At 39.0% G+C, this 13,968-nt stretch overlaps 1 protein-coding gene across 1 annotated transcript in view; it reads right to left on the bottom strand.

Annotated features, from left to right (window-relative positions):
• Positions 1 to 13,968, bottom strand: part of hgsnat (heparan-alpha-glucosaminide N-acetyltransferase) — a 65,239-nt gene that overhangs the window by 11,465 nt on the left and 39,806 nt on the right. The window contains exons 10-14 of the mRNA XM_022250306.2: positions 13,232 to 13,368; positions 8,698 to 8,822; positions 8,252 to 8,373; positions 6,209 to 6,428; positions 799 to 873 (exon numbers count right to left, since the gene is read on the bottom strand). Of these exons, the coding sequence (XP_022105998.2) occupies positions 799 to 873; positions 6,209 to 6,428; positions 8,252 to 8,373; positions 8,698 to 8,822; positions 13,232 to 13,368 (679 nt within the window). The remainder of the gene's footprint in view (positions 1 to 798; positions 874 to 6,208; positions 6,429 to 8,251; positions 8,374 to 8,697; positions 8,823 to 13,231; positions 13,369 to 13,968) is intronic.

Here is a 13,968-nt window from a genome sequence, read left to right as displayed (position 1 = left end):
ATATTCCGTTTACAGTACTACAGGCTTGCCGGAGTTTCATCTCCATGTTGAGTTCACTATTATTTGAAATTATCTATTATTGCCTACTTGGCCAGGACCAAACTAAGTTTTCATTGGCTGGTCCTGCATGTTATGTGCTTATTGCAACAACTTAATTCCTTAGGCATATAAACTACATGTAGGGTGTTAGAAATTTCACCTGGGACACAGTGTCCAGAACATCCAGAGCTGTAGGATGCTCCTGTGCTGCCATTTGGTTCTGTTTACGTAGGCCTACGTGTATAAATATTGTATTGGCTTTTCAGGAACTTGGGTTTCATTCCATATGGCAGGGTAATTTTTTCAGTGCAGAGGGTGCAGCCCAAAATGGGGCTGGGTTTTGTGGTCTAAAATTACTGGCATTGTACACTGCTTTGGAATGCGGCAATATTACAATAAGATACCTGTAGACTCCTTGTATCCTACTCTACATAACTGTAGCAAGCAACTGATTTGGAACCACACCACTTATTTATTTTTCAAAATAATAAAAGCCGCCAGAAGTTTTACATGGCAACTGTTGAAGTTAATGGTTCGTTTTGGATTTTGGTTTAATTTGCATAAATTTCACTTATTAATTTCTTCTGAACCAAAACTATGTGTTTCTAGCTTTTGGGTTACCGTCCTATCGATGTAAAATAATTACATCATGATTTGATTCATAACCCTCCCCAATCCTGACAAATATCCCAAAACCAGATTTTAAAAGATGGGGGGTGTCAGCGGTTATTATGGCTCGAGTCAACTGGCTAAACTCACCGTGATTAGAGTCCACAGAAGAAGTCGTATGATCCTGCTGCTGTTATACTGATGAAGCAGCAAGATTTTTCCAGCCTGAACAAAAAGAAATCATTGTTAACATCTATATGCATTTATGCATCAAAAATTCACTTCTAATTTAAATAGGGGTATTTTTCTGGCAAATTCAACTGATGTGTCTTCTAAATTCTAAGGATTTCATAAAAGGCATCAATGCACTCTTAATACATGTACTTATATCAAAAGTGTCTTGGCAACATTCTGCAACAACAGCAAAGAATACAAGAATGTTCTTGTACAGGTATGTCATTTTTTTTTTCTCTTCAGTAAAGTGGTTACATTTCTCTTTTGCAACGGTTGTTAATTCAAACTAATAGTTACAGGTGCTGTTCATCTGCAGTCAACTGTGTCCATTTTTAGCTCTAGGATACATGAAATAGTGATCTTCAAATAGCTCTTTTTATACCTGCCATCCACTATTATCTGTTACTGCACAACTTGTTAACTACTTGCTGATCATCCTAGTAGATTTCTTGTAGTTGTTTTGTGTCTGTTATCAACACTGGATGACGTTTGATGTTAAAAATAGTCAAGACTGATTTTCTTTTATCATCCAACATGGCCACTGCTTTGAGGTATGAAATTCTATTGATCCTAGTGATCGGAGTCTTTAACTCTGTACGTTGTGTGTATGAACAAGGCCAAACACTCTTTGCAAATTATGATATTCATCCCAAATTGACAGGATCCCACTTGTCATGCTTGTGGCTTTGCAGTACTTACCACAAATCAACATGGTTAATAATTAAATGAAAATAAAAACCACTCTCGTAAAGTGGAACAAACATGGTAATACTTACCTGCTTCTTCCGAAGAATCAGCATCAACTCCAACCTGACATAACTGTCTTCATCGACATTCACCTTAATCCCGGTCCTAACAACCGTGGATGAACTGAGAAATCTTTCAGTAAGCTAACAGATGATTCCAACCAAATGTAATCAAAAACTCCTGTCAACAACTGTTTAGCTTTCGAAAATCAGCTCAAACTTCTTCACATCTCCATATTCTACATTCCCTGAAATGAACAGCGTGTTCCGATTTCATGGCAACTGAGGTGGTGGAAGACAACTAATGTTCAAATGCACCCATTTGGTTATGCTCTTGGCAAAAAAATTTCATACGGACTCTCACTAAATCTGACCACAGTCACTATGGATGCGTTCGTGTCAAAGTTACCACTCGTGATGACCAGTATAACCCATCTAGCAGTCCTGAACATCAGCACTTTGTTCCTATAAGCTTCCAACTATTGGTCAAACCAACCTCTTGGTTAAGATCATCATTACTACCTCGTATGTTCCTCACTAATGTCTGATCTCTAAAAAACCAAGATTGATGACCTTGAAGTCACACTTAACTCCTAACGATGTTGATACTGCCAGTATTACTGAAACCTGTATTACATGTAATGACCCAGCATCACCACTGAATGAAAATCCCTAACTGTCAAAGTTAGTCCATTTTTATGTCTTGGAATTTTTTAACCTACGTGTAAATCTGTCTCCGTGCATCCATTATTATTCCTTGTTTTCCCTTTGTGCAAAATCTATGAAACCTGCTATTATACTTCACCATCGTTGATTTTTCATGACTTTTTGTAACAAAATTGCCACGGAGTCTGGGTCCCAATTTTTGGTGAACCCAGAACACATTCAGGTTATCTTTTTGTTCTTTTTGTTCAGTAGGAAAACACACCCCTTTGTACAATGATCATGGTAAACCCAAACCACTGTTCCTTTTCATGCAAATTTGTTTTTGTTGTTATATTGGAAAAAGCCAGTCCAGATGAACGCACATTTTTCTGGGGACGTAAAAAGCTGAGTGTAAGTGTTGAGTGAGATCAATTCTTGCATTTGATGAATAAGGGTATCCATCGGTGTGTTTGACGAGAGAGAGTTGCCACGTGCTGGCTGTGTTGGGTCGCCACCCGAACCAACAGGCAAGTGGGTACGGCTACCGTAAAGGGTTACCCAACTGAGATACTGAGGCTGTGGGCCAGAGAGTATAATATACGTTACGATACCACTGACACCCTGGTGAACTGACCAGTCTCCACATGGCTTCCACGTGAAGTTTAAGTGCATAATCCCCATGATTACCGTAAGTTTTATATTGTCAATATTGTTGAATTTGTATGAAGTCTGAATGTACTTGAATATGTTTTTATTGTAAGGTGTTTTGCCCTGCAAAAGTATTTAGCCCAGATTCATTGAAAAACAGAACTTTATAAAGAGTTGGCAGTTGATTTGTCATGTCTTGTGTGAATTTCGTTTCAATTTTTGGAAATCGAACAAAACTTATCATTGTATTTTAAAAAAGGACAGAAATTTGTAGAGCTTTCAGTCATTTCAACTTTAGTAGATGATCATTGTTTTCCATGGTGGCAACCCGATGACTCTGAATGAGGTCTGGGTAAACCACTGGCAGTGAAGTCCTGAAGTCCTGGGCTTGATACTTGAGCTCACGCCACAAAATTGAACAGTTATTCCCTCTTGGAGCTAGCGACCATTGCTACATCCTCGTTGTGCCTGTAGGTGAGCTTTCTCGGCCAGAGACAAAGATCAATTAACAGCCCTACGGGGATTTGTCCCTCAGAACTTTTGGGTTATTGAAAATTTATTGAGACTGAAACAGTGCCCTCAATGAGCTATCAACTTCTAAACAAGCAGACATATTTTTTGAATGAGTTCACACCATATTGTCACCACGTGCCCTGAAGAAGGTACTCAGTTACTGAAAGCTCAGCAATCACATATTTCACAGCACTGATTTGATATTATATTCTCCTCAATATTCTGATCATGGTGCTACGTAGCCCTTCCATATTTTTCAGAGATAAACCTTGCGATGCCTCGCTCTATTAAATGCCTTGTTACTCAATGCCAGAGAGCGTATGCTGATAAAGACAACAATGCACTGTCGTATTGTGGCATTCTCTCCACAACAAACCTCGACATGCTATTAATGAGGCAAACGCTACATTTTATAAAAATTCAGTTGAACTTTTGAAAAGCAACCCAGTTTGCAGCATCGATACATTCAGGAAATAAGCTGCCTGAAACCAAAACTGCCTAGTTTTCCTTGTGCTATGATACATGTACATGTAGGTCCAGTTGCAACAGCTGAAGCCATTAACAACCATTTTGCAAGTATTTGCAACAGGTTACTTCCATTGCAGTCCTCATTGTTTGCCATCGTACTTATCTGCTGAAGCTCCACCTCCCAAAATATACCATAACCAAGTCTTGAAAGCCCTGAGTAGTCTTAATTCAAAGAAGGCTGGTCACCCTGATGGACTACCCGTTTGGCTTATTTAAGAATTTGCAACTGAACGGGCAGATCCCTTGACGCATCTATTCAATTTTGCCTTGCCGATGGTATTTTCCCTGATCAATGGAAAACTGCTACAGTTGTCCCAGAACCAAAATAAAAAAAAAATCATCCTTTGATAACCTCTGCCCCATTTCACTTATCCCAGTGTTTGCCTGTATTTTTCAATCCTTTTCAGCAAAATGGCTCCTACAGGATATCACTATCAAGATAGACTCTAAGCAGTACAGTACCAGGAAAGGCTGCTCCACCACACATTACCTCATTGACTTGTTAAACCAGGTCACTATGTTGACTTTGCACAATAGGTTTTACCAAGGCATTCAAGTGTGTTAACCACATTATTGTGATACAAAAGCTTAAAAATCTTGGTGTCAGATTATCGATTGTTCCCATAGTCTGTAGCTTTCTCTCAGGTCAAGCTTAATCAACATACCTTTAGTGTCCCTCAGGGAATAAAATTAGGTCCAATTCTTTTTCTTATGCTTGTCAGCGATGTGTGTAAGAGCTGTTGCAGACAATGAAAATATGTGGATGATCTGACTTTGAAGATATGAAATATGACAAAGAGCCCAAACTTCAAACTTACCTTTATTCTTTCGCTGCAATGGCAATGATGTTTTGCTCAAACCCTCTGAATACCAGTCTATGACAGTTTTTGACAGAGAAATACCCTAGGGTACTCTGTCAATTAACTCAATAACTAGGAATGTGTCACATTTGAAATTATTACATATTAGTATTACCATTCAAAAGGATCTGAAATGGAATTTACATATTCCTGCCATTGTCTCCAGAGACGTATATGTACGAGTCCGCATTTTGTTTAATGGGAGTTGAAAAAAGTTAGTTCTTATTTTTGTTAAAAAAGGTAAATCCTTCGAGCAAAGGCATGTCTGAAAACTGCCAATCTTGGACACTTACATATGATGGTCCACCTGGCAGTCAGAACATACCGGTAACTGTACTTGTCTGAAAATAATAGTCTGCTAAAAGAATTCTGGACCAAGCCCGATCCAGAACATTGGTGGGGTGCCCTTATTGCATGCAGCATTACACCTGAAAAATATCGCACCTTGATGCAAACGCTGGCACTGCATGCTAAAGGAAGTTAAACATGCTTTGTTTTCCCGTTTTCTTAACTACTTCAAAAGAATCGAGATATGGAATATTCAAACTGCCCATGAGTTAATAGTTGAAACAATCCAATCCACCTCCAGCCAGCAGCAGGAATAATCACTTCCAGCCAACTCTTCCAGCCAACTCTTCCAGCCAACTCTTCCAGCCAACTCTTCCAGCCAACTCTTGCTAGTACATGTAGGCTTTAATCCGGTATTAAAGTCTTTTTTTGCTCAGCTCTTGCTGTTCTCTGAGGGGCAATAAATTGATCCGCCTCGCTGACTTCAAAATGTGCAATCAGAAAGGCCTGTGTACCAGACTAGGGCCTAGGGCAGAGTGAATACCGGCCTGGCTTAATACCAGACTGGGTAAGGTTGGGCCCTTTCCATACCAGATCTAAATGGTCACCGTCCCTAAGCAAGGTAGTAAACTCAAGCCCACTATTGCACCTTGTCTTGTCATACCCAGATGTCATACTGAGCGATACAAGAAATCTACCATTCCATCACTGGCCAGATTTTTAAAATAGTCTGTCTCTTACGTATTAAGCCTTGTAAATTTATGTGCCAATTGACCTATTGTTTCTCCATTCATTTTTTCCTTGTATTTAATCATTATGTGGTATAGGCCTATTTCACTTTTTACATTTTACTGGACTCGCAGGAAAAATGGCTACAAAAACTGTGTTTTATTAAAACAATAACATGCATTGCAAGAGCTTTTGGTATGTGCCATTTTCATTAGACTTAGCTCTTCTGAATTGAAATATGAGAAAAAGTACAATCGTTGGAGTTGGTCTTTAACTAAATCTACCAGTTGTAATTTTGAATGCTTTCAGCCTTTAGGCTGTTTTTAATTCAAATAAAATAAACCATAATAATAATAATAAAAAATATACCTGAAGTCCAAGAAACGTGATGAATATGGAAGGTATTGAACCAAGGATCCCTTCTGGGTCATAATTCACAGTGGTGTGGTACACCTTCTTGCATGTCGGGTGTGGGTAGAGGTGCTTCTCACCCAGGATCCACCTGTCTATGTAGCCTGTGGCACCCCCTGTACAGTTGGTCAAGTTCATGTGGCCATCCACAAGAGGTCCCCCCGGGCCAAAGTAGCCCCTGAAATAGACCCAAAAAGATTACATTTATTATTAAGCTTTACCAATAACCTCTGTGCATTGAGCATGAGATGCATGCTGTTGAAAGTTATTTTTCATTCTCTCACACTCATGGGAATTCTCATATCCCCTCAAAAAAATATTCAATATTTCCAATAAACACTCGAAAGTCAGAGTGAAAATACTCCGTAGGTTCACAATATTTTAGCTTTAAAAATCACTTCTGAACTAGTGAGATTTTTTAGCTACAGCAACGGGCTCTGTTGTAAGTTAAGCTTTTCCCATCATCCTATCCCTTCCATGGGTGGGTAACATGTACAGTGTACTCCGGTCTGGCAACAGACCACCTACACAGTGTGAAGCCATTATAAAGTTCAGAAGTGTAACATCATGTACAGCCAGTGAATGCCACACAAACGAATGGAATACAAGCATGCATGGTTCAAGCACTGGTTCTCGCACTAATGCCTTTTACACACATACTGTGCATGTGACGTGGTCACTTCGGTACTCTATTGTCCTCATCCAAGAAATTTCACAGAAAGTTACTCAAGTGCGCCACATTTTAACCTTTTGCTGCCGGGGAACCCCGTTTTCAGCACCATGGGTTTATACTCAGAGACCAGGTGCCTGAAATGGGACAAAAGAGCTGGTCCGTGTAACAAAAGACTGTACTTGGAACAAAAGACCTGCTGCTGGGAATTGCCATCATTTTTCGGCTTGCAGTTTTTGAAGGTAATCCGTCACAGTTTTAAAACAGTATAGCACTGTTTTAAGCTTAGCGCACCCGCAGATTAGCACCACAGACAAAAGTGCACTGCTGCATGCTAATCAAGCCACGTTTGAAAAGATGCCACTCAAATTCACTGGAGACAAAAGAAATTAGGCAACACCTCACGATTCTGGGCTCTCTTTACAGGGCAACAGGCCTAGCTGAAATATTCAGGAGTCAATGAAGGTTACCTGTCAGCTTAGAGTAGCCATCAAAGAATCATTCATGTGGATGTAAACGTTTATTTTGAACAATTTTGAAAACCGAAAATCTTGAAAATTGCCTGTATGTGTGCACTGCATTTTTAAAAGCACCTGGCAGCATATGGTTCATAATATTAAAATATTATTAATATGTGGCGCAACCGAGCAAGCTTTCGTGAAATCGAATGCCAGTACATGTACACGTACATGTATACTGTACAGTTACGGCACAAATTTGTGGCACAAAGCTTATGCATGCTTCAAAGTTATGGTATGTTTCATGAAATCAGCTGCTGGCCTGTATGTCCCACTTTGAACCCATTCAAAAAGAAAGACCCACATGCATACTTGGAGATTACACTTTGAGCATATTTGAAACCCCATTCTTGCACTGGATGAACATGAGAATGGGATTTTCCCAATGAAAAGCATCAACATATGGACATGTTGATAGGCATTTCTGTCGACAATGATTGCCAGACTTACACATAGAGCAAGTGAACATTAATTTTCTCACATGAAATTGTAAGCACTCATGATAAGGAAAATTAAACCATAGGTTTATATACATGTATGATAATACAGAGAGTTTATCTTTACCAATTTTCATTATATTATGAGGCTATTTTGGGATTTGGTTGTCTTAAAATTGTTAGTATCATCCAATCTTTTCATTGTATGTTTTAATATGGCGAACTTTCTACCTTGAGTTTTTATCCAGCTGCACTCTATTTGTAGTTGGGCATTCATAATCAGCAACACTGTTACTGAGTCTCTGGAGAACAGGGTTTTGGATAAGCCTTTTAGTATGGGGACCTAACATACATTGTACTATTGTGCATTGCTTACGTTGGACATCCTGGTACCGGCAGAAAGAAAACAAGACAGACATATAGGACCATCAATGATATTATAACCAGCCATTCATGCCAATAGTCAACCAGATCGCGAAACATCAGACGGTACTGCTTCTGAAAAGAATAATACATGTATAATGTGAGGCATTCCTGCCAAGAAATTCAGTCAAGGAAACTGTAAAGATCAGTCTTCTTTTAATATGGGCAGCAATATGAATAAAGTGAGTTTCTCACAGAAAGCTGTAAGATCCATCATACAGCCATAAGGTTAAGAAGGACTTTGCAAGATTGAGGAAGGCAGTACCCAGCCCATGATTGGGTTGATCAGCATATAACTACTACGAAACTAGTAAAGGCTAATTCATCGGGTGCGAGAAAAAAACAAACAAATCAAACAGACCCTAAGAATGTTATCATGGAAAAGGAACTTAAACTGACTGTGATACGGTAGTCCTCAACCTTTGGTTTGGCAGATACTAAGTGCAGGCTTGCCACAACAAGATATGATATTGCAAATCTCTGCAGGACTCCTGGAACTCGGAAAGTGCTCAGATCTGTTCCACCTGCAAATCAGACAATGAACAAAAAATGAGTCACCAAGGAGAGACTTGGTATAGTGAAGCCACAACATGGGCTCTTTTCTACGAGTTCTATGAGCAAATGGGCCATTTTCTGGAAAATGACGCTGCTGTCACACACTTGACAGTGACTTTTTTCCCAGTACAACGAAACACTTATGATATCTTTTGAAAATAAATTAACAATTATAAAGGAAGGCACATGAATGGAAAATCATGAAAAGAATGAAATGTGGGCTTGGTCAAGGGACCCATCAAAGCTTAACATTTCAAAGTATTACTATAATACAAAATATGTCACCCCTTTTTGAAGGTGGTGTACACCGTTGGTAAAATCCCAAAAATCGGACTACCGTATAATCCTGATCTTACTTGAAAGTACATAACAGTCTCAATCAGACTGTAAAATATTTTCACCCAGAATGCTGTAATTTTCGAGAAAACAAAAAGTTTGTTCTCTTTTTTACGATGATTGGCTGACCATCGTAACGGGGTTAATTTCACTTTGTACACCACATCCTTTTAATAAGCGCCAATTTCTTTTACGCAGTGTTTGCAGATGTTGTGGGAGTCTCCATTATTATAATGAACGGATAAACCGAAAGCAGCTAAAACAATACCGACATTCTTTCACCAAAAGCACTGTGAACTGAAATTATAGATACCCGAGTGTTAGGCGTAAAGTAGAAAATAGATTGGATCAGTGTGAAGTTAAATTTTATTTAAGGAAATGTTTTTTAATGCAAAAACTTTGTGAATCCTAAATCACCCCTAGAGCATAATGGTATCATCTAATATGGCGGATGTATGTTTTTTAATGCAAAAACTTTGTGAATCCTAAATCAACCCTAGAGCATAATGGTATCATCTAATATGGCGGCTGTACATTTCCAAGTACGATGATTTTCGTTAACATAAAGTACAATTTCTGCATTTTTATTTTTCACAAAGCAACTGACTCAAAACATGAAACAAGCGAGTGGAATGTAAGTTGCAGTGAATATTATACACCATAATCAGGAAACTTGTGAAATTACAACAAAAACCAATGGTGTACACCTACTTTAAAAGACAAGATAAAAACACAGCTGAAGGGAATTACTTTTTTGTGATTTTCTTAGAAATAAACAAAAACATCAAGTCCATCATGCACTACAAAACTTACTCATACTATCTAAGCTTAAAATCACCAATTCAATGTAAAAATCAGTGTACAATTTAAATGTCTTAGTTTAACACGTAACTACAAATGCACATATTTTTACAGTGACCTGTTTCACATCATTTATGAAGAGCAAGAATATGTATTAACATACCCACAGGTATGCTGATTTTGCTCTCCTCGTAATGTTACCGTACATTTTAATGTCAGTCTTTAGAAAATGAATTCTTCAATTCTGCCCTGTAATTGACAACTTAAATGCCCTTGATGAATATTTCAATGTTGTTCAAAAATGTAAAGGCTGGATGTTATTTCTCCTTTTTCTGCTCATGAAATGTATCAAAATGAAACACCCGACTCCACGGGAGCATTCCAGGATCATAACAAACACCTGTTCAAGTTGTTTGGGGTCCATTTAGCATCTATTGGAGTCGCTGATTTCTCAAAGCAGCTGTGGTTATCTTCAAAATAGCAATGGGGAACATCTTCATGTTCAAAGTACATGTACATGTGTGTTGAAAGGCTTTCAGTCCACTAAAGGTTAAATCAGTGGTGTATACGTACATGTAGGTTGTGTGTATACCATACATAAGATTCTGTAACGAAATACATCATGTACATGTATACAGGCCTGCCACTGATGTTACGACAGCTTGTCAAACTGGTTGCTAGTTAACTTCTATAGGGTACTGTGGCGAAACAGGGTAGCTGCGCAGATTTGTGTTTATAGTCTGGGTCATTGATAATTCAGGCACATCTAAATCATGCATTAAATATGCGCACGGCAACCAATTAGGTCTGTGCGCTGGCTGCATGGGTTGCCGGGACTTCAAAAGATAACAGCGTGCTAACCAGAGCTCTGTGGAGTTGTGTTGTGTTCTGAGTTTCGAGCTTCAATCTGACGTACGACCGCTGGTGGTTGGGGATCTACCTCAAGTATACCTGGTGCGACCGGTTAGTGTGGTGCTTGTTCTCAGTTGCCGGAGCTGCCGATTATATCAGATCTCTTTGAAGATTGGGAGATTTTATTTAAGAAGTGGTAGATTATAGGGTTAGGGAACCCGTGTGAACCAGTTAATTGAGGAATTAGCGGAGTTTAGACTAGAAAGATTGTGTGCCGTTGTTCCATGCTTGCTGGCATAGCGACGGTTGGTTGCGGTCCTGGTCTGGGAGCTTGCTTTCCTCGTTGAGGTTTACTGGGTGCAGGCTTCCGTTAGAGTCTGGTGAGGACTATTATAATTGCCTTCTAAATCAACTTACTTGTGTTATTTCGTAATAACTTGAAGTGGGTGAGGGTTATTTAATTCACCTTGAACCTTGTAGTTTGGGAATTGTGTTGCTTCGTAAGGCATGAAAAGATTTTTGTTATATAAGTCTACCCTGTTGTGTTGTATAATTGCAAAGATTGTTTTTGCTTGTGTGGTCAAGACTTATCGGTTATAAGCTAATTATTTATTTAGACTTGAGGGTTACCTGGTTATTTTGAGGGTTACCCTGATCACTGTGAGGGTTCCCTGGTTATTGTGAGGGTTACCCTGATTGCTGTGAGGTTTACCCTGATCACTGTGAGGGTTACCCTGGTGTAGATTAAGGATAAGGTTGATTAATCACGTTCGTGGTGCAGTTGACCACGTAGGACTTCCTCCCCGTGAGTAATTTTGTACATAATTAATTGCTATTGTATATAAAGGATAACTGAGCACTGACATTGAACAAACCAATCATATAATTGCCTTAAAAATCACTGGTCACCATGAGATTTAGTTCAGTCCTGTATCACTTATTGACATTTATTGTAATCTTTATTGACATCGGAAGCAATAACTTAATCACAGAGCAGCGGTAAACTTCCACCAAACGAACAGCCCCTAAGACATAGTCCACCGTTCGTTAACTGATATCCCCCTTTGCGTTTGGATAGCCGCTCATTAATGCGTAAGGTTAAATAAATATATTTGTGGGGTTAGGCCAGGTCAATTCTATCTCCGATCAGGCCAGTCTGCTAGTCCGCCACAAAAAGGTGTCAGTTGTCCCGCCACAGTACTGTGTAGGGACTGGAAAGCAGGCCCACAAACATAATCGAAGCAAGTACAGACTGGTGCATGGCACACATCATGTAGGTGAATGTCTGTATGCACCAGAGCAAGTCACACCAGTCAGTTTTGCTAATCAGGCCCCACACGACAATATGAAGAAAAACTAAAGTAATATTTTGATTAATGTAAAGCATGGGGGTGACCCTTAATCCAAGGTCACTCACCCTCCCAAATTTTATATTGATTTCTCATCAATGTCAAAGATCAGAGACTTTCTTCCCAAGGAGTCCAAATCCGTATATTGTGTCCCCTGCATTTGTGTATTATGATATATTTACACAAATGTACATGTATTAAAGAACACCGCAAATATTTTGAAAAAATTCAGGTGACATTAGGTTAATTTTCCAAAGACTAACCCAGTATCCCCCACCATTGAAAAAGATGGGTTGGGTGCCCCTTGTTAGCTACCATGCTTTAAGCCTTTCCAAAGACACTATGTTTGTATACAGTCAGAGCATGCATCATCTGCAATCCATGTGCAAGAAAGCATATGTACATGTACATGACATTGTAGAAACAAAAATGGTGTACTGATCAAAACATGCTCTCTTCTTTACCATGTTTACGCAGTAGTGTTACAGCCAATGACTGTTGAAACATGCTCGACGCAAGGTAAACACAAAATGCTGTCATAACACAACATAAACTGTTACTTTTGCAACCCTCAAAAAAAAAATCGAACATTGAACTATGTCAATGCTCTAATGTATTTCTTGAAATAACTGTAGGGTACATCAAGCAAATCCTCTGAAAGCAAACGTGCAATTTCCCTCAATCTAGAGACTTGGCTGATTCAGTAATACTGTATCCTGTATGTTAGGTCTTAGCTGTCTCATGACCAGTCTTTTTCAAACATGGCACGTATGTAAAGAAATACCGGTACATGTACATTATGAGTACATCTACATGTATGCTGTGAAACATCAATTCAATCCAACAAAAACTGTTGTTAAGATCACTTACGGCTCTCATCTTCCTGCATGTTAGCTGCTACCGGTGCTCTGAGCACATATAGTGTATTAATGGGAAAGGAAACACTATGATCTGTCCTCTTGCAATGTTACAGTTTCATAATTGCTCAAAATGAGCCAATCTATTCAAGATGACTGCTACAAATACCTGAATACACTCACCATCTAGCATGATGCCTAAGCCAAATAAGATGAGGCTCCGTCGTATAATCTTCTTCAAAATGGTCCATTGAGATACATTGTGTCTGATCATGCTACTGAAGGACAGTGACATTGACGTGCCCATAATAAATACAAACCTAGGACAGAAACAGAACTACAGTGTGAAAGCATGGAAAGTGTGAGGAATGTAATGTGGATTTCATTTACATGCACATCATCCTGTGAGGCATTTTCGTAGGGAACTTGCCTGAAATTGCAGGAACCCTTGTTTACCTCCTTATTTGCCCTCCATCTTTTTCTTAGGAAAAGTTTGGATGATTTAGATTGAACACAAAATAGACATCCAAGCATGTGACTTGGAGGTCTGCAAACAAGGGAAATTCCAAATTACATAAGACTTTGTATATTCAGGGTTTTTTGTTTGTTTTTTAATATACAACATACATGTACATGTAACTGGGAAGTATAAAGGTGCACATTTGTCGCACCTATTTCCCCATGCCATTTTGTCGTGTCTGTTAGGAGGAAACCACTAAAGTCCTCCAAATGTTGCGTAGGAAACCAAAGGCACATTTATAGCAAAGTTGATTTAGAAGACTCTGGGAAGGCTGGGGTTACATGATCAGTACTGGCCTGCGTAACATAAGTAAAAAGAAACACTTCCAGTCAAAAAAGTTATACACGGACGGCACAATTAATGACTATCAGGAAGTCCTTTGGGTCTAGCCAAAACTTCA

Source organism: Acanthaster planci, linkage group LG19, assembly GCF_054643075.1.
Source record: "Acanthaster planci isolate LZ-2023a linkage group LG19, COTS_SCS, whole genome shotgun sequence".
In the NCBI taxonomy this organism is placed as follows: domain Eukaryota; kingdom Metazoa; phylum Echinodermata; class Asteroidea; order Valvatida; family Acanthasteridae; genus Acanthaster; species Acanthaster planci.
The sequence above is the reverse complement of the archived record's forward strand: the minus strand, read 5'-3'. Positions and strand labels throughout refer to the sequence as shown.